The sequence below is a fragment of the Bufo bufo genome, chromosome 1 (assembly GCF_905171765.1).
Source record: "Bufo bufo chromosome 1, aBufBuf1.1, whole genome shotgun sequence".
NCBI classification, from domain to species: domain Eukaryota; kingdom Metazoa; phylum Chordata; class Amphibia; order Anura; family Bufonidae; genus Bufo; species Bufo bufo.
In genome coordinates, this window is record NC_053389.1 from 373804610 (window position 1) to 373826391 (window position 21782).

At 43.7% G+C, this 21782-nt stretch overlaps 1 protein-coding gene across 1 annotated transcript in view; it reads right to left on the bottom strand.

The window, feature by feature from the left end:
• Positions 1-21782, bottom strand: part of RARS1 (arginyl-tRNA synthetase 1) — a 518621-nt gene that overhangs the window by 348190 nt on the left and 148649 nt on the right. Inside the window, exons 3-4 of the mRNA XM_040404976.1 lie at positions 19940-20128; positions 8838-8946 (exon numbers count right to left, since the gene is read on the bottom strand). Of these exons, the coding sequence (XP_040260910.1) occupies positions 8838-8946; positions 19940-20128 (298 nt within the window). The remainder of the gene's footprint in view (positions 1-8837; positions 8947-19939; positions 20129-21782) is intronic.

Sequence of the window (21782 nt, forward strand, 5' to 3'; positions counted from 1 at the left end):
AATAGTCCCACCAAAACTGCCACCTTATCCCGTAGTTTCCAAAACGGGGTAACTTTTTTGGAGTTTCTACTCTAGGGATGCATCAGAAAGGCTTCAAACAGGACATGGTGTAAATAAACCAGTCCAGCAAAATCTGCTTTCCAGAAACCATATGGTGTTTCTTTCCTTCTGCGCCCTGCCGGGTGCCAGTACAGTACTTTACGACCACATATGGGGTGTTTCTGCAAATTACAGAAATAGGGCAATAAATATTGAGTTTTGTTTGGCTGTTAACCCTTGCTTTGTTACTGGAAAAAATGAAAAATTTCCAAAAAAAAAAAAAGAAATTTGGAAATTTCATCTTTATTTGCCAATAACTCTTGTGGAACACCTAAAGGGTTAACAAAGTTTGTAAAATCTGTTTTGAATATCTTGAGGGGTGTACTTTCTAAAATGGGGTGATTTTTGGGTGGTTTCTATTATGTAAGCCTCACAAAGTGACTTCAGACCTGAATTGGTCCTTAAAAATCCAGAATGGCCTGGATAAGTAAAAGCGTTTTAAAGTTATTCACACATAAAGTGACACTGGTCAGATATGCAAAAAAATGGCCTGGTCCTTAAGGTGAAAATGAGCTCGGACCAGTTCAGTAATGAAGTCACTTTGTGGAAACCATCCATAAATGACCCCATTGTCGAAACTAAACCCCTTAAGTTATTCAAAACTGATTTTGCAAACTTTGTTAACCCTTTAGGTTTAGCACAAGAATTAAAGGAAAAAGGAGAATGGGGCAACTACAGTACCCTGAAAGATTATCAAAATTAGGGTTATTCACTTTAGAAAAAAGACGATTGAGGGGAGATCTAATTAATATGTATAAATATATCAGGGGTCAGTACAGAGATCTATCCCATCATCTATTTATCCCCAGGACTGTGACTGACTGTGACGAGGGGACATCCTCTGCGTCTGGAGGAAAGAAGGTTTGTACACAAACATAGAAAAAGATTCTTTACGGTAAGAGCAGTTAGACTATGGAACTCTGCCTTAGGAGGTGGTGATGGTGAGTACAACAAAGGAATTCAAGAGGGGCCTGGATGTATTTATGGAGCGTAATAATATTACAGGCTATAGCTACTAGAGAGGACCCCTCCAGGGAGTTAGTCTGATTGGAGTTGGGAAGGAATTCTTTATTCCCCTAAAGTGGGGAAAATTGGCTTCTGCCTCACAAGTATTTTCTTTGCCTTCCTCTCGATCAACTTGCAGGATAACAGGCCGAACTGGATGGACAAATGTCTTATTTCGGCCTTATGTACTATGTTACTATGTATGAGATGACATTTTTAGATTTCACTTTTTTGGCAGATTTTCCATTTTAAATCAATTTTTTCCTGTAACACATCAAGGGTTAACAGCCAAAGAAAACTCAATATTTATTACCCCGATTCTGCAGGGCGCAGAAGGAAAGGAATGCCATATGGATTTTGGTGGGCAGATTTCACTGGGATAATTTTAAGTTGCCATATGACATTTAAAGACCCTCTGATGCACCCCTAGAGTAGAAACGCCAAAAAGTGACCCCATTTTTTTAAATTACAGGATAAGGTAACAGTTTTATTGGTACTATTTGGGGTACATATGATTTTTGATTGCTCTATATTACACTTTTTGTGAGGCAAGGTAACCAAAAAATTGGTGTTCTGGCACAAATTTTTTTTTTTTTTGTTTTTTTACAGCGTTCACCTGACAGGTTAGATTATGTGCTATTTTTATAGAGCAGGTTGTTACGGATATGACAATATTAAATATATCTACTTTTATTTTGTTTCAGTTTTACACAATAAAGCATTTTAGAAGAAAAATTTCATTTTTTTGTCTTTTTCTGAAATCCATTATTTTTTATTTTTTAGGGCAATTATCTTATGTAGAGGCTCATTTTTTGCGGCATGAAGTGACAGTTTGATTAGTACAATTTTGGGGTACATACAACTTTTTTATTATTTGGTATTACACTTCTTGTGATGTAAGGTGACAAAAATAGATTTATGGCATGGTTTTTATAAACTTTTTTTTTTAAGGTGTTCAACTGACAGGGTATATCATGTGATATTTTTTTAGAGCAGGTTGTTACAGACGCAGCAATTTATTTTGGTTTTACACAATAAAAACATTTTTGAATGAAAAACAATAATGTTTTCGTGTCTCCATTTTCTGAAAGCCATATTTTTTTATTTTTAGGACAATTATCTTAGCTAGGGTCTCATTTTTTGCGGGATGAGAAGACTGTTTGGTATCATTTTGGGGTACATATGACTTTTTGATTGCTTGGTATCACACATTTTGTGATGTAAGGTGATAAAAATAATGGCTTTTTTGGCACAGTTTTTTTTTTTTTTTTACAGTGTTCACCAGAAGGGTTAGATCGTGTGGTATTTTTATAGAGGAGGTTGTTACGGATGCGGCGATACTAATATGTCTGTTTTTATAATTATATTTTGGTTTTACATAAAAGCATTTTTGAAACAAAGTAAATGCTTTAGTGTCTCCATTTTCTGAAAGCCTTATCTTTTTTATTTTTTGGGCGATTGTCTTATATAGGGTCTCATTTTTTGCAGGATGAGTTGACCATGTGATTCGTACTATTTAGGTTTGATTGGTACCATTTTGGGGCACATATAACTTTTTGATCGCTTGGTATTACACTTTTTGCGATGTTGGCACTGATTTTAATTATTTATTTTTTATGGTGTTGACCAGAATGGGTGGATCATGTGATATTTTTATCCAAAACGTGGTGATACCTAATATGTCTTTTTGGTGTTTTTTTGTTTTTCTATTTTTTTTTACAATTGTATATGTCTCTTTATGGGATGGGGCACTTTTTTGTTTTCTTTACTTGAAACTTGAATTTTTAAATACACTGATAGTTTGTCTATGAGACCCAGCATGGGACTCATAGACCTCTGTAGCTGCTGGGCCCCAAGGCCTTTGAAAGGCTTGGGGCTGCCATGGCAACCATCAGGTCCCCGTCACCACAGCCTGGGGACCTGAATCATCAGGAGAGGGAGCGCAAATCTCCTATTTGCCGCGGTCAGCGCTGACCGCGGCATATGAGGGGTTAATCCACCGATATCTGTGTCATTACCGATGCTTGTGGATGCAGTAGGGGTCCCACTGTCAGATGGGCCCCTGCTGCCGATTGCGGCACCGCACATGGAGCTGGACCGCAGGATGAGAATACTCGTTCTGGGGAGCCAAGTACCGGCAGCAATTTAGGATAAGCATTCTCGTCCTGGGTCCTTAATGTGTTAAAGGCATATGTCCCAACCAGAACACTAAGAGAAGCCATTATACTCAAACTCCAAAAAAGATTTTCTCTACTGCCTACAAACAGCTATCCCTCACAATTTCCTTAGGCTAGTTTCACACTGCTGGCAGAGTTCTCTGGATCCGGCATTGCCAGACGATACCGGAATGCCCGCCAAAATGTGGTCCGGTGGAGATCCGGCCGCTACCTAGCAAATATGCACGCAGTGGATTCTGTCCAGCCGATTCCCAGCACTGTCTGCCGGACATGCCAGCTGAAACACTCGGCTGCAGGTCTGAAAGAAGCCTTACCTACATTCCCCTTTATAACTGCTTGGGAACAAGAGTTGGGCAAAAATGTACTACTGCCGAACTGAAGCTGTTCTCAGCTGCTAAACAATCCTCCAGATGTGTTAGCTTAGGTTACTTAGGTCACATCTGCGTTTTCCTTTCCGGTTCTGAGAAGATCAGTCAGAGGAAACCGGAGAAAAATGCCTCAGTTTTCTTCCCATTCATTGTTAATTGGGGCAAAACTGAACAAACTCGAACAGAGTGCACAATAATCCATTCCGTTCCGATTTGTTGTGTTCCCATGCTGGACAAACAAATCGCTGCAAGCAGCATTTTTGCATACAGCATGGGAAACTGAACATACATGGTTGTTGGTGCCGAATCCGGTAAGTCAATAGCGTGTCTGAGTCAAGTAATACAACCGGAACTGTTCAGAACGGATGCAACCTATTGTATTATTCGAACTGATGCATTTTGCTGTGGTTTTGAGATCCCATGCCGGATCTGAAAACCGTACCGTAAAATCGCATATGTGAAAGTAACCTTACAAGAAAATGGTTACAATATACTTTCTAGATGGCATCTTACTTCCACATGGCTCAATTAATATAACCCTAACAATGATCCATCTTGCTGGAGATGCAGCAAACAATTAGGCACATATGTATTTTAACCTATGGTGACATGCCCTCTGATAACTACATACTGGTCTACTATTGTTCGATTGGTGTCCTAAATCTCTGATATTAAACTCCCTGTCTCCCCACTCATGTGCTTGCTACATATATTTACAAACAAAATTCTGAAACACATATTAACCCTTCTCATGTATCTCCTGGCTTCTGCGAGGATCCTCATTTGATGATATTGGAAATTTAAATCCCCATCCACGATAGATCAATGGCTCCAAAAGTTTGACCATGTTTTCAGTGTAGAAGTGATATCCCATTGGGAAAACAGGCATCATGCAACTTTCTAGTCTATCAGGTGACCCTGGGCTAAATTCTGGGAACTTTCTCCTGATCATTAGGATTGATTTATACTTTGATTTATGCACCCAATGTTTATAATTCTCTCCTACTACCTTGAGAGCTCTCCTTTTACTGAAATTTTACTCACGTATTTCCTACCTCTTAAAGAGGCTCTGTCACCAAAATCAACCCTATTAAACCAGGTCTTATTTGTATGCAAATGAGCCATTGGAGAACCAAGAGTCGGGTTTATGCGATTTGAGCACCGCTCCATTGGTGGCCCTGGTGCTCCAAACACGCTCCCTCCACTTAGATTGACAGCGCAACCATTTAAAATATATATAAATGCTAAAAAAATCAAGGTCAGAGTACGCTGGTCCCCTAAATAATGTTGATGGGAAGATGGTGGTTGGGGATCAGGAAACAGTGTTACTAAATGCTAATACATCCATTAATATACTAAATTGGCTAACTGTAGATATGTTCCAAGCCAAGTTAAAAAGGTAAATGTGAACAAAGCTTCAGGATTACACTAAATAGTTCTTAAATAACTCATCTAAATTATTGTGGTTCTTCTGTTCATGGTTTTTACAGATTCTCTAGTGAATAGTGCAGTGCCAAGTGACTGGTGCAAGGCAAATGTGGTGGCCATATTCAAAAAGTCCTCTAGGTCTGCCCCAGGCAGACCGGTAAGTTTAAATTCTGTTCTCGGAAAACTGTTTAAATGGCTCTTAAGGGACTATATACAGGAGCACCTGACCGTAAATAAAAATCACAAATGATAACCTGCATGGGTTCACCAAGGAGAAAAATTGTCAGAATAAGGATAATCGCACTAAAATCTTTCGGCAGTCTGTTCCAACAGAGGAACAGCCTGCCGAAGTCACAGCCAGAAACGGCAAAAGTACCACCAGGCCCTTTTTGTATGTCCGAATCCCGGCACTAATGGTGGAAGACAAGGGGAAGGGACCCACTCAGAGTGTAGCACTGTTGATGATGAAAGCGTTAGGAAATTGAGACTGGCGCTTATTTCCTCACGTTTTCATCATCAACGGTGCTACACTCAGGGTGGGTCCCTTCCCCGGGTGGGTCCCTTTCCCTTGTCTTCCACCTTGTTGCTGATTCATTGTCGCTTTACTTTGGTGTTGAGCCTTGCCAACACTAGAGCAGCCTTCTCTACCACATCACCTCCATCCACTTCTGTTTTTTCACCTCACGGTCCTGTAGGCGCCCCTTGTATATCCTTCTCCTTCAAGGACAGATCCCAGTCCTGTGAAGCCCCCAGATAACCACATTGTTTTTTTTATTTTTGCTTTCACGTGACTGCTAATGCTGGAAACAGGCTGGATACCATTATAGTCAATGGCTTAGGTGGGGACAGGTAGTATCCAGCTATACCAGATACTATGAACTCCAGTAGGGTGTTCTTCTGCCGAAAAAGCTTGCTGGAAGATTTCAGCGCTAGTGTGAAACTAGCCTAACCTGATTTATTTTTATGAAAAGGCGAGTAGAAGTCTGATGGATGACTGTAGATATAATGTTCTTTGACTTTTCAAAACCATTTGAAACTGTTCCTCATAGGCGTTTAATAGGTAAAGTAAGGTCTATAGACTTTAGGGATCGACCGATTATCGGTTTGGCCGATATTGAGGATTTTGAACGTTATCGGTATCGGCATCTATTTTGCGGATATACCGATAACATATTGGGAACACAGAACGCGCTGCTCTCAGCGCTCTCTGTGTTCCCTCCGCAGCACAGGGGAGAAGGAAGCAGTGTCTCCCTCCCCCTGTGCTGCTGCTGCCGCTGCCGCCAATGAGAGGAGAGAACATAAGAGGAGGGGAGGGGATGTGGCCACTGCGCCACCAATGAAGATAAGCCTTTCATTCATTCATATACGGGAGGCGGGAGCTGGCTGCAGAATCACATAGCCGGCTCCCGACCTCTATGAGCGGTAGCTGTGATCTGCGGTAGTTAACTCCTCAGGTGCCGCGGATCGCAGCTACCGCTCATAGAGGTCGGGAGTCGGCTATGTGATTCTGCAGCCAGCTCCCGCCTCCTGTATATGAATGATTGAGAGACTTATCTTCATTGGTGGCGCAGTGCGCCCCCCCCCCCCCCTAAGTCCCCCCTATCAGAGATCTATCAGGGTGAATAGGACAAGGGTTCTAGTCCCTAAGGGGGCTAAAAGTTAGTAAAAAAAAAAACACAAAAATATTAAGTATAAATGAAAAAGATTTTTAAAAAAATAATAAAAAAAATACACATTAACAATAAACAAAAAAAATACACATTAACAACATATTAATTTTCAGCAGATTTGTGTAGGAAATTTTTTTTTTTCTCAAAAATGAAAATTCCCAAAATATCGGTATAAATTATCGGCTATCAGCCTGAAAGTTCACAAATTATCGGTATCGGTATCAGCCCTAAAAAATCAATATCGGTCGATCCCTATTAGATGGTATGGTTTGTAACTTGATTGAAAACCTTACAAAGTGTTGGTGTAGTCTCATCTGCAACATGTAAGTGTTCTGGGCACTAGTTCATTGAAAAGAGGCCCTGAAGCTGGAAAAAGTACAGAAAAGAGAAAATAAACTGGTAATGGGCATGGAGAGTCTCAGTTATGAGGACAGATTAAAAGAACTAAATTTAGTCGTGAGAAGAGACATCCAAGAGGGAACATGACTAACCTATACAACGGCCCAAAGAAAAAATATGGTGAAAAGCTGTTCCATGTAAAACCCCCTCAAAAGACAAAGGGGCACTGCCTTAGCTGAAGAAGAAAAAGTTGAGTCTCCACAGGAGACACTAATTATTCACCATAAGAACTGTGAGATTGTGGAATAATCTACCTCAGGATGTGGCAGGAACTGTGGACCCATTAAAGGGGTTATGCAGTCTATATATACTGATGACCTATCATCAATATCTGATCGGCAGGTGTCCGACACACAGGACACCGACTATCAGTTGTTTGAATGGAGAAAGTACTTGTAAATACACTGCACCACCACTGCAAGGGAGACCACAGGCAGTGTAATGAAGAGGGACGAGCGCTTAAATGGAGCGCCGTCTCCTCTTCAAACAGCTGATCGTCAGGGGTAACAGGTGTTGGACCCCTGTTGATCAGATATTGATGATACAGCATGCACAGCCCCTAACATTAAAAGTTATGAAAATGGGTACAATTCTTGCTTCTCACTGTGTCACGCTTCGGTGTGGGAGGGAAACACCACACCGAGCATAGGAGGGAATGGGGGGGAGGGGGACAGGGAATCAGGCCTGAGAACTAGGAAAGGAATATGGTCACTTCCTAGTGAAAACCCTAACCAAAATCCTGACTGACTACCAGTATGAACAGACCCCAAAGGTAGGTGAGTTCATACGCAGGAATATCTAGAGTCCTATCTAGCCCTATGGGACCCTGGTACTAATGGCAGGGTCAAGACTACCTGTTCCTCCAAAATTAAGGACGAACAGGAATCTACTTCAGGCCTAATACAAACAATAGGGAAATGCAAAAGACAGAACCCAAACAAAATACAAAAGGGAAAGGAAAGACAACTTCAAAGAGGCTATGGAAGCACCAGGAACTCAGCCAAGATCCAACCACAAACAATCCACAGGCACATAAGCTATAAACTGCACAGCATAGTGGGAGAAGCAACTATAAATAAGGAAGGTTAAATGACCTGGAGGCAAGGGGTGTGGCTATTACCAGAAATAACACAGGCGCCTACTGATCCACAAGGAAAACCTGTCAGACAAAAACCACGTGTTGCCAGGCTCACAGATCTCCTCACAGACACACTGCCCTTCCCATAATTTGCATCTTCTCCCATGCCCTGGTTGAATTTAATGGATTTTGTATTTTTTCAACTGTACCAACTATGTAACTATATTCAAGATTCGGCCTTTAGATGGAAAGGGAAACCATTTTCTATTCACCTATCCAACTTATTGATTCAGATGCCAGATTCATGAATTTTCACATCCACTGCTGTAGTGCTCTGTCAGTCCTATGGAGGAGGGGAGCCACTTTCTATTTTGTAATTGTTCAGCACCCCCCTCTGATCCTTGTAGAAAGGAAACACTTCTCCACTGTTGTACTAGGATCTGTTCCCAAATTACATAATACAGGGTGATTCCCCAAACATGTGTCAAGGCAGCCTTCTTCTGCAAGAAGCAATATGGACCCAATAGTAGCAATGTTGAACCTGGAAAATGCAATTTCTAGTTGGACCTTATCTGCTTGTGTAAAAAGAATGTTGGCTATTAATATACGTTACCTGGGCCAGCAATTTCTGTTTTCTCAATCAAGTTATTTTCTGGAAGATTTCTAACAATTTTATTTGCAATTTCAATTGGGCTTACTTTTTCACCTTTTGCCTTAAGCATCTGCAAAAAAACACAGGTAACGCCATCCATATCACAAATATTATATATATACATATATAGCATATGATATTCATTTACTCGTAATATTGGTACTTGTTATCTATGTTAACTATCACAAATCCTTATTCTATGGATGTATAATAACAATAAAATTCTCTGATTCCTAAAACTTGCCCCAGTGAAATACTTTTTCTAATATTTTCTAATATTTAAGCAGTTTTCCTGTAATTGCATATTGATAACCTATCCTCAGGATAGATCATCAGTATATGATTGGAAGAAATGGGGCTCCTGGCTCCCAGGGTGATCAGCTGTTTCAAGGGGCCGCAGTGCTCACACTATACCAAGAAAAACATCTTTGCCTGTGTTTGATATTGCAGCTCAATGCCATTCACTTGAGTGGGACTGTGCTGGACAAAGGGCATATGACTGATGGATGTGACAGGTTGAGGAAAACAGTGCGGCACTCGCATTAGTGCCACATCAATGTTTAAATGTTGGAAAATCCGTTTAGGCCTCTTTCACATGGACAATACAGATTGTGTCAGTATCTGTTCAGGAAAAACTGACCGTTTTGCAGGCAAATTCAGTTTTGTCTACGTTCAGGTGTTTTAGTTTTTTCTGTGCGGTTGCAATCAGTTTTGATGCATTTTTCATGTGCATAAGGAAAAACTGAAGAATAGCAACCATCAACGAAACATATGTTTAGTTTACCGGTAAACTGATTTCCAGGAGTCCGGAATGACAGCACCCATGGAGGATGTCCTTACTGGTTTCTGTTGGGACAGGAAGAGAGACAGTTTAAAGGGCCCCTCCCCACCCCCTTGCTCCAGTGTTTATAACTTACTACACCGGATAGGCTGCCACATCTTTATTTCAAGAACAAGTGTTAATTCACACTGTATACAGTAGCAGTATAAATATACAAACCAAATTAGTGTACCGGAAGGAACAAAAAAATGGGGGGGTAGTATTGGGTGCTGTCATTCCGGACTCCTGGAAAGCAGTTTACCGGTAAACTAAACATATGTTTACAGGACGTCCTCCATGACAGCACCCATGGAGAACTAACAACTTAGAACGCCATATTAGGGGGGGGACCACTGCTTGTAGGACCTTACGGCCAAAAGCTAAGTCCTGATTGGCCATAGAGTCCAGCCTGTAGTGTCTGACAAAGGTAGTGGAGGAAGACCAGGTTGCTGCCCTGCAGATCTGGTCGATGGAAGCTCCGGCTTTCTCCACCCAGGTTGTAGACATGGCTCTGGTAGAATGAGCCCTCAACGTTATGGGACAGGACGAATTCTGCAGTCTATAACATTCCCTGATGGCCTCCTTGATCCAGCGGGCTAAAGAGGTTTTAGAGGCTTTGCATCCCTTGTTTCTACCACCGAATTGGATGAAGAGATTCGCTGACTTTCTCCAGGGTTTTGTCCGCTTGATGTAGGCGAGGACTGTTCTTCTCACATCTAGACAGTGAAACCGCTCCTCCTGTATGTTTTTGGGGGAGGTACAAAACGAAGGGAGAATTATCTCCTGTTCTCTGTGAAACGTTGAGACAACCTTGGGAAGAAAGGAATGATCCAACTTAAGAACTATCCTATCGTCTAGGACCTTCAAAAAAGGGTTCCCTAACTGACAGGGCCTGAATCTCGCCTATCCTACGAGCAGTAGTGATAGCTAGTAAAACCACCGCCTTGAGGGATAGAAGTTTGACGGGAATATCCTCAATAGTTTCGAAGGGAGCATCGCATAGGCTGTTTAGAACTATATTTAGGTCCCACGTGGGAACTGTTTGTCTCAGGGTGGGGCGCATTCTGGAGACTGCTCTGACAAATCTCTTGACCCACCTGTGTTCTGCTAATGGGACGTCTAAGCAGCAACTTAAGGCTGAGATCTGTACCTTGAGGGTGCTTGGTTTTAGACCTGTATCAAACCCTTTCTGGAGAAAATCTAGTATATTGCCTATGGATGGATTTCTAGACTCTGGATGATTTTGAACTAGCCAAGATGAGAATTTCTTCCATATTTTGAGGTATATGGCTGAAGTCACAGGTTTACGGCCTTGTTGCAGTGTTGAAATTACCTGATCGGAGAGACCCTTCTTCCTCAGGGTTTGCCTCTCAGGATCCAAGCAGTCAGTCTCAACTTGTTGAGATTGGGATGCTCCAGAGGTCCCTGCGTCAACAGATCTTTCCTGTCTGGAAGGGGGTACGGGTCTTTGATCGACATCTCCTTCAAGATGGGATACCAGGCTCTCTTGGGCCAGTCTGGCGCGACCAGGATCAGAGTGGTGGCACTGGTCCTCATCTTCTTTAGGACTGCCGGGATTAGGGGAAAGGGAGGAAAGGCGTAGGCCAGTTTCATGTCCCAAGTCTGGGCTAAGGCGTCTACTGCCACTGGGTTTTCGCTGGGGTTTAGTGAGTAAAAACAGTCCAGCTGAGAATTTCCCCTGGACGCGAAGATGTCTATCTCTGGATGACCCCATAGCTGGCAGATCTGTCTGAAAACCTGTTTGTTCAGATTCCATTCTCCTGCGTCGATCCTGTGACGGCTTAGGAAGTCGGCTCTTGAGTTCTGAGACCCCTTTAGATGGGTTGCTGAAATGGACCGAACTTCCCTCTCTGCCCATATGAAGATCTGATCTGCTAGATCCTGAAGGAGCGGGCACCTGGTACCGCCCTGTCTTTTTAGATAACATACCGTAGTTATGTTGTCGGATAGGATCCTGACGTGCAGATCTTTGAGAAGATGTTTGGCTGCTCTCAGAGTCTTCAGCACTGCCTTCAGTTCCCGGTAGTTTGAGGATTTTATCTTGTCTTGAAGCACCCAGGAACCCTGGAAGAGATGCTGGTCCACATGCCCCCCCAGCGTCCGTGGTGACGGTTATGGCTGGAGTCAAATTCCACGGGACTCCTTTCTCCAGATTCCCTGGTTCTATCCTAAGGACAGGGATTTTACCACTTTTTCCGATATTTTCATCCTAGAGTTAAGAGAGCGGTGGTCTCTGTTCCAGGCTGTCAAAACTGCCTTCTGGAGGGTCCTGGAGTGGAATTGGGCCCAGGGTACTATTGAGATGCAGGAGGTCATCAGTCCCAGGATCTGCATGGCTTCTCTGATTGAGTGGGTTCTCTTCTTTTTGAACAGCTCTATCTTTTGTCTTAGATTGATCTGTTTTCTCTCTGGAAGAAAGGAGTGTTGTATCCTTGTATCTAAGAGAGTGCCCAGGAATTCCTTCCTCGTGTCTGGTACCAGGTCCGATTTTGGGTAGTTCACGATCCACCCCAAGTCCTTGAATAGGGCTAAGGTCTGATGGATGTCCCCCAGTAATTTTTGAACTGAGTCTGCTATCAGTAAGAAGTCGTCCAGGTAGGGCACGATTGTAATTGAATTCTGGCGAAGGTAGGCCATCATTTCTGAAACTACTTTTGTGAATAGACGGGGGGCAGATGAGATCCCGAAGGGCAGGCACTGAAACTGGTAGTGAAAGGTCTCCTCTCTGTACTTGACCGCAAACCTTAAATACTGTTGGTGTTGAAGATGTATGGGGATGTGGTAGTACGCATCCTTGAGGTCCAGTGTGCAAAAATGAGCACCTGGAGGGATCAGAGGAGTGGAGGATCTTATTGACTCCATCTTGAACCTGTAGTACGTCACCCACCTGTTCAGAAATTTTAAATTGATGATTGTCCTCACCGACCCGTCTGGCTTCTTCACAAAGAAAAGTCTCGAGTAGTGGCCTGTGAACTGCTGGGGAGGAGGAACCTGGGTGATAGCTCCCAGAACCAGAAGGCTTTGAATATGTGACCGTAGTTGTTGTTGAAGGAGAGGAGATTCGAAATAGGTCACCTGGAACGTTTGTGGAGGAGGAGTTCTGAAATCTATCCTGAAGCCGTCCCTGATGGAGTCCAGGATCCATTGATTGCAAGTAACTCTCTTCCATCTTTCCCAAAAGTGACGAAGTCTCCCTCCCACCGGTCTGGCGTCATGGTTTCCCTGTATTGGTGTTGGGATTGAAGAGAAAACCCCTACCTCTTCCCTTGGGGTAGCTCCAACGGCCCGATTTTCCTTTCCCTCTATAGGCCTTGGCCTGATTTTGGCCCGAGGGTCTACGAAAGGGCTGGGGCTTTTTAGGCTTCTCTTCAGGGAACCCTTTCTTGTTATCTGCCGCATTCTGGAGGATAGAGTCCAAAACTGGGCCGAACATAAAAGAGCCAGAGAACGGAATGGAGCAGAGTCTGTTTTTTGACGCTACGTCCCCAGACCAGGACTTGAGCCAGAGGGCCCGTCTAGCAGCGTTAGTCTGAGACTGGGACTTGGCTGCGAATCTAATGGTCTCCGCTGAGGCATCTGCCAGGAAACTAGAGGCCATTTTTAGAAGCGGGAGGGACTCTAGGATTTCTTCCCTGGATGTTTTTGCCCTGAGGTGATTCTCCAGTTGATTAATCCATAAGATTAAGGCTCTGGAAACCGAAGTGGCTGCAATGTTGGTATTAATTGCGGTCGCCCCTGACTCCCAGGATTTTTTCAACAGGCCGTCCAACTTCCTATCCATGGGGTCCCTCAGCTGCGACGAATCCTCAAAAGGTATTGAGGTCTTTTTCACGACTTTGGCCACCTGGATATCTACTTTGGGAACTTCGTCCCAGAGGTTAGTGTCCTTTGGGTCAAAACGCAGTCGATTTTTAAAGTCCCTGGGAATGAAGAGCTTCTTTTCGCCGTCAGCCCATTCCTCTGTGACGAGATCTTTAAGATTTTCAATTACTGGGAAGACCTTCTTTCTCCTGACTTTAAGACCCCCGAACATCTCGTCTTCAACCGAGCGAGTCTGTTCCTCCTCCTCAACAGCCATGGTCTGTCTAATGGCGGTGAGCAGGGAATCTAAGTCCTCGGACGAAAAGAAGTATCTCCTTTGCTCATTCTGATAGAGGGACTCTATGTCTTCGTTGTCCGAGACACATAACCCCTCTTCCTCCGAGCCTGACAGGATCCTGGCTTTCTTGGAGGGGGGGGGGGATGGAGGGTGGGGTGTCTGGCTAGAGGTTGCCGCCTGCACCTCCTCTCTTACAATATCCCTTAAGTCTGAAAGTAGGGATGCCCGTTCGTCTTTCATAATATTAGAAATACATTCTGGGCAAAGCTGTTTTTTGTATGACTCTAGCAGCTTTATCTGGCAGGTCGGGCATTTCCTGCCCTTCTTTTTAGGGTCCCCATGAGGCCTGTGCCCTGGTTCCTTAGAACTCGAAGAGAAAGGGGGGATAAGGCCAATTAGGGAACTGCTGAGCCAAAAAAACGTTTCCCTGTTCAAAGTACGGAAGGTGACTACTTACAGGGGCCTGGACGGGGGAGTCTGAACAAGTTTCAAGCTTGCTGGACGCCTGGACCTCCATGATGCAACCTACCCTGCTGCCATCTGGCGTCTTAAATAAGTATCAGCTGACTTACCGGTCCGCCCGTCGCCGCCTGGCTCCGCCTCCGCTCTTTCCCAGGTGTACTCATTCCAGGGAAGAGTCGACCCCCAGGACATGCGAGACCACCGGTTCGGCGTGTCTCCAGCATGCTGATGCGCGTCGCCATACACTTCCGGTGACGCGTACTGGCTTCCGGTCACGTGAGCGCGGCCGGGATTCTGATGTCAGAGGAGCGCAGGAGCCGAAGCCGAGCCCAGAGCTCCGATGGGGAGAAGCGGCTACAGCGTCCCCGATTCGTGCGGCCGGCCAGAGAGGGAATCAGGGACTTAACCAGGGGACCGCTTCCCAGAGTGGTGCTGGTTCGGGGGTCTGCCGGAGTCTGAAGAGGAGTGTCAAGTACCCCCCGACCAGACTCGCCCCGTTCCCTACCTATCTTGCTAGGAGAGAGCTGTCTAACTCCTCCTATCCCTGTTGGGACAGGAAGAACACTGGAGCAAGGGGGTGGGGAGGGGCCCTTTAAACTGTCTCTCTTCCTGTCCCAACAGAAACCAGTAAGGACATCCTCCATGGGTGCTGTCATGGAGGACGTCCTGGAAAAAAGCATTGCATCCGGATGCTTTCCGTTTTTCATGCAAGCTCCATTCACTTCTATGGAGCCAGGTCTGCGTGAAAAAAAGCACAATACAGAACATGCTGCAATTTTTCCTGAATCTAGAGATAATGTGTGAAAATACAGCTAATGTACACATACCCATTGAAATGAATGGGTTAGGAATAGGTCCAGATGCTATGCATTCAATACACGCATTGCATCCAGATGGGAAAACTCGCTCGTGTGAAAGAGCCCTTAAGAGTACCTGCATATGGTGCAGATTTGTATGCAACAAATCTGGATAAAATCGGCACCAAAACCACAGTGTTTTGTGCGTTTCTTGTTGCAGATTTTCATGTGGATTTTCTGTTTATGTTAACAACCCCATTGAAGTCTTTGGGGAAAACTACTCTACAAAAGTTGCAGAATTGCACAAAAAATTTATATGCTACGGATTTTTAAATCTGCACAATAGGTCAATTTCCACACAAAAGTCAAAAAGTACATGAGATTTATCATATCTCATTCAATTTGCTGGTACTATATTGCACAGCGTTTTTTTCGCACAAAAAACTGCACAAAATCCGCATTGTGCGCAGCTACCCTAAAAGTTAAATACAATTTTACCAGCAAAATAATGTTATCTGGAACATGAACAATAACCGTCTTAAAGGAGTTGTCCCATCTTAGCCATTGGTAGCATATCGCAATGTCCCACCTCTGGAACCCACATCTTTACTTAGAAAGGAGCCTGCAAAGTCCCAGAGGGAGCACCATGCAGTGCGGGCAACCTGTATGCATTTCTATGGGAGCGCCGAAAATAGCCGAGAGCTAGCTCTGCTATTTCCGTCAGCCCCATAGAAGTTAATGTACCTTGCGCGGTTCGCTTCCCATTCATTTAAAAGGAAATCGACTTGTGGCGCTTGGCTATTTAAAGCGCTCCCATAGGAATAAATGGAGGGTGGCCGCGCAAGCATGGTCCCTAAGGGGCAAGTGTATATTATATATATGGAGTGTATACAAAATGAAGGGGCACTCACATATGGGAAACACTGGACGATTAGGTAAATGTAATTTAATATTCTAAAAACAAACCCCTAAAATATACTAAAAACATATGATGTAACAACCTATAAATTACATATATGTGAATAGCACTTTGGTATGGCGTGCTGGCGTAAAATGCTGTTAATGCGTGGTATCACATACGGTCCATGTAGACAATCTCTTAATGCAGATATAAACTCGCCAGTCTATAAATTCATAGATACACAGGCATGTAATTGTGAGTATAGTGAAACAATGTCTCAATTGGTATAGAGAAATGACCGCACAATGTGTTCCAGTGGTAACAGTGGTGTGAGATATCCGGAATATCACACCAGTGATTTATAACACTATGTCCAATTGCGATAGAACATGGGAGTCCAATATTCAGTTGAGCACGTTGGGATGAACTTCCCAGTTACTTACAGTGTCCAGCCGCTTATGGTGACCCGGTCTCTCCCCTCCTCACTGCTAGACCGCAGTGTATAGTTACCCAGGTGGCCGTGCCTGGCCGACCGTGGCGTCCCACGTGGCCACTGAGGAAGGGGTGTAAGACCCTGAAACGCGTCTGGCATTACAGAGTGAGCGTGGATTCAAGCAAAAGACCAAAGAAACTGGATATCTAGCTGTAAGCGCTAAAGATTGACTTCCGAATTTGAAATTGCCGCCGCACAGCAGTGACGTCACTAAAGCGTCCGCCCGGAACCCCAGATCACCAGGTCACGTGGGACGCCACGGTCGGCCAGGCACGGCCACCTGGGTAACTATACACTGCGGTCTAGCAGTGAGGAGGGGAGAGACCGGGTCACCATAAGCGGCTGGACACTGTAAGTAACTGGGAAGTTCATCCCAACGTGCTCAACTGAATATTGGACTCCCATGTTCTATCGCAATTGGACATAGTGTTATAAATCACTGGTGTGATATTCCGGATATCTCACACCACTGTTACCACTGGAACACATTGTGCGGTCATTTCTCTATACCAATTGAGACATTGTTTCACTATACTCACAATTACATGCCTGTGTATCTATGAATTTATAGACTGGCGAGTTTATATCTGCATTAAGAGATTGTCTACATGGACCGTATGTGATACCACGCATTAACAGCATTTTACGCCAGCACGCCATACCAAAGTGCTATTAGGATTCACATATATGTAATTTATAGGTTGTTACATCATATGTTTTTAGTATATTTTAGGGGTTTGTTTTTAGAATATTAAATTACATTTACCTAATCGTCCAGTGTTTCCCATATGTGAGTGCCCCTTCATTTTGTATACACTCCATTTTTCCTTCTAGGTCCTGAGGGTAGGACCGGAGGGTGAGCACCTATCCATACGTGATAGGGGAGAGCCGCTGTATTTTATATACATATATTATATATATATATATATATATATATATATATATATATATATATATATATATATATATATATACACACATATATACATACATATACACATACACACACAGTACAGACCAAAAGTTTGGACACACCGTCTCATTCAAAGAGTTTTCAAACAAGTGTGAAACAACTGAAAATATGTCATATTCTAGGTTCTTCAAAGTAGCCACCTTTTGCTTTGATTACTGCTTTGCACACTCTTGGCATTCTCTTGATGAGCTTCAAGAGGTAGTCCCCTGAAATGGTCTTCCAAAAGTCTTGAAGGAGTTCCCAGAGATGCTTAGCACTTGTTGGCCCTTTTGCCTTCACTCTGCGATCCAGCTCACCCCAAACCATCTCGATTGGGTTCAGGTTCGGTGACTGTGGAGGCCAGGTCATCTGGCGAAGCATCCCATCACTCTCCTTCATGGTCAAATAGCCCTTACTTTCAAAGTTTTCCCAATTTTTCGGCTGACTGACTGACCTTCATTTCTTAAAGTAATGATGGCCACTCGTTTTTCTTTACTTCGCTTCTTTTTTCTTGCCATAATACAAATTCTAACAGTCTATTCAGTAGGACTATCAGCTGTGTATCCACCTGACTTCTCCTCAACGCAACTGATGGTCCCAACCCCATTTATAAGGCAAGAAATCCCACATTAAACCTGACAGGGCACACCTGTGAAGTGAAAACCATTTCAGGGGACGACCTCTTGAAGCTCATCAAGAGAATGCCACGAGTGTGCAAAGCAGTAATCAAAGCAAAAGGTGGCTACTTTGAAGAACCTAGAATATGACATATTTTCAGTTGTTTCACACTTGTTTGTTATGTATATAATTCCACATGTGTTAATTCATAGTTTTGATGCCTTCAGTGTGAATCTACAATTTTCATAATCATGAAAATAAAGAAAACTCTTTGAATGAGAAGGTGTGTCCAAACTTTTGGTCTGTACTATATATATATATATATATATATATATATATATATAGATATAGATATAGATATAGATATATACACAAAAGACCCATTACTCAAATATTGTTCACAAATCTGTCTAAATCTGTCTTAGTGAGCACTTCTCATTTGCAGAGATACTCCATCCCATGGCATATCAAGGTGCTGATTAGACAGCATGAATATTGCACAGGTGTACCTTAGACTGCCCACAATGAAAGGCCGCTCTGAAATATGCAGTTTGATCACACAGCACAATGCCACAGATGTCGCAACATTTGAGTGAGCGTGCAGTTGGCATGCGGACTGCAGGAATCTCTACCAGAGCTGTTGCCTGTGCAATAAATGTTCATTTCTCTACCATAAGCCATCTCCAAAGACGTTTCAGAGAATTTGGGAGTACATTCAACCGGCCTGACAGCCGCAGACCACGTGTAACCACACCAGCCCAGAACCTCCACATGCAGCATGTTCACCTCCATGATCGTCTGAGACCAGCCACTCGGACAGCTGCAGCAACAATCGGTTTGCATAACCAAAGAATTTCTGCACAAACTGTTGGAAACAGTCTCAGGGAATCTCATCTGCATGATAGTCGTCCTCATCTTGATCTAGACCTGTCTGCAGTTCGTCGTTGTAACCAACTTGAGTGGGCACATGCTCACATTCGATGGCGTCTGGCACGTTGGAGAGGCGTTCTGTTCACAGATGAGTTCCGGTTTTCACTGTTCAGGGCACATGGCAGGCAGCATGTTTGGCGTTGTGTGGATGAGCGGTTTGCTGAAGTCAACGTTGTGGATCGAGTGGCCCATGGTGGCTGTGGGGTTATGGTATTGGCAGGCGTATGACCGCGAACACAGGTGCATTTAATTGATAGCATTTTGAATGCACAGAGATACCGTGACGAGATCCTGTTGTGCATTTATCCGCGACCATCATCTCATGTTGCAGCATAATAATGCATGGTCCCATATTGCAAGGATCTGTACATAATTCCTGGAAGCTGAAAACATCCCAGTTCTCGCTTGGCCAGCATATTCACCGGACATGTCACCCATTGAGCATGTTTGGGATGCTCTGGATCAGCGTATACGACAGCGAATTCCAGTTCCTGCCAATATTCTGCAACTTCGCACAGCTATTGAAGAGGAGTGGACCAACATTCCACAAGGTGGGATGGTTTACCTCGGCAAAGGAGAAGTGCTCACTAACACAGATTTAGACAGATTTGTGAACAATATTTGAGAGCATTTAGAGCAGTTACACAATTTAAAGTTTCTCTGCCTGAGGAGGTGGTGATGGTGAGTACAATAAAGGAATTCAAGAGGGGCATGGATGTATTTCTGGAGCGTAATAATATTACAGGCTATAGCTACTAGAGAGGGGTCGTTGATCCAGGGAGTTAGTCTGATTGGAGTTGGGAAGGAATTTTTTATTCCCCTAAAGTGGGGAAAATTGGCTTCTACCTCACAGATTTTTTTTTGCCTTCCTCTGGATCAACTTGTAGGATAACAGGCTGAAGTGGATGGACAAATGTCTTGATTTCGACCTTATGTACTATGTAAATACGGATTTACAGATCAAGTTTACCTGGGTCATTGCCATTGCGCTGTTGCACTGGTAGTCACCAAACTTAGATTGCTGACTCGGAGTGACTGCCAATGGTGCATTTACCAATTCAGGAAATGATGCTCTTATAGCCCCGTCAAAAATGTCTCGGAGCTTGACATTGATGTTAATCATGCTTTTTACTGATGGGTCTATTTCTTCCTGAAGACTCTACAACAAAATTGGAAAAAAATAAATTATAAAACAGATTCAGTCATAAATCTCAAATAACTGGTTATGAAGATTCTCTGTATTAATCATGTTACTATTACCTAGATATAACATAGGAGCTCATTATACTGAAATACGCCTATATTAGGCGTATTTCAGGCACAGATGACGGAGCAACTGTTAGTTGCGCCGCTATAAACGACTTCTCACCGATCACACCAGTTCTAAAAAAGTGGGCGTGGCATGGGCAGGGAAGGGCCGGCAGTCTTATTTACCATTTTCTACGCCTGGTTTAAATGTAAGACAGCTCGGAAGCTGTTTTACATTTAAAACTGGCGCTGGATGCACTGAAGTTATGAAAAGGCCTGCACCTCTTCATAACTTCGACGGATCCTCCGCCAGCTACGAGTCTAAAACATCGGTCTTAAAGGGAATCGGTCACCTGGTTTTAGCATATTAAGGTGTTACTACTGCCATGTAGAATAAAATAACTTATTTCTTGCTGTAGTCTTTATTTTGTGTTTCATGGTTTCATTAGCGATAAAATCTACTTTTTATGTTATGCAAATGAGTGTCCAAGGTGCCGAAAGGGGCGTTATTATACTAATCTGGAGCGCAGGAACTCCCCCGTACAGTGCCCGGCCCGCCTTCCTTTAGAGCCCAAGCACGCCTCTTCAAGCATAAGTAACTGCCCACACCTGAACTCTTTGCCACCGCTCCCCTCCACTAAGTGAAATATCGCGCAGGCGCAGTACCGTGGACTGCCTGCACAATGTAGAAGCTTCTGAGGGCAACAGCTTCAAATGTGTCACTGGGCATGCGCCAAGCCCAGTGACAAATTTAAAGCTATTGCCCTAAGGAGCTTCTACATCGCGCAGGCAGTCCGTGGTACTGCGCCTGCGTGAGATTTCACATAGCGGAGGTGGGCAAAAATGAAGACTACAGCAAGAAATAAGGTCTTTTATTGTACATGGCAGTAGTAACACGTTAACATGCTCAAACCAGGTGACAGATTCCCTTTAATAAATGTGCCCCATAGTTTTTAAACTAGAAGGCCCACAGGGGGTGAAGAACCCCTTTAAAGATAAATGATTGAGAATACATATATTCCAGAGATACTCCCCGAAAAATGCAAATATGGTGCCACTTTTTTTTGCATTAGCCAATAGAAGTCTTTCACTCATATCCCAACTGCCATACACACAGTCACATGACCCTTTTCAGGCAATATAATCTTGCAGACCCTTAGTCTCGACATACACATAGTTTTACACCAGGTTTCCATAACCCAGCCATTTTTCTTCACCTTTAAAGGGGCAGGGAGCTGTGGATGACACTGTTAAGGGAGTGGAGTGCTGTTGAGGTCACGGTTAAGGGGGGAGGCTGGTGTGGAGGTCACAGTTAAGGGGACAATCCGTTATGGAGGTCAGTTAAGGGATGGAGAGCTGTAGAGATCACCGTTAAGGTGGCGGGATGTTATGGAGGTCGCATTTTAAAGAAACGGAGCGCTGTGGAGGTCTCTGTTAAGGGGGCGGATTATTGTGGAAATCACTGTTAAGGAGATGGGGTACTGTGGAGGTCACCGTTAAAGGACAGGAGCTGCGGAGGTCCCTGTTAACCACCTCCGGACCGCCTAACGCAGATTCGCGTTCCA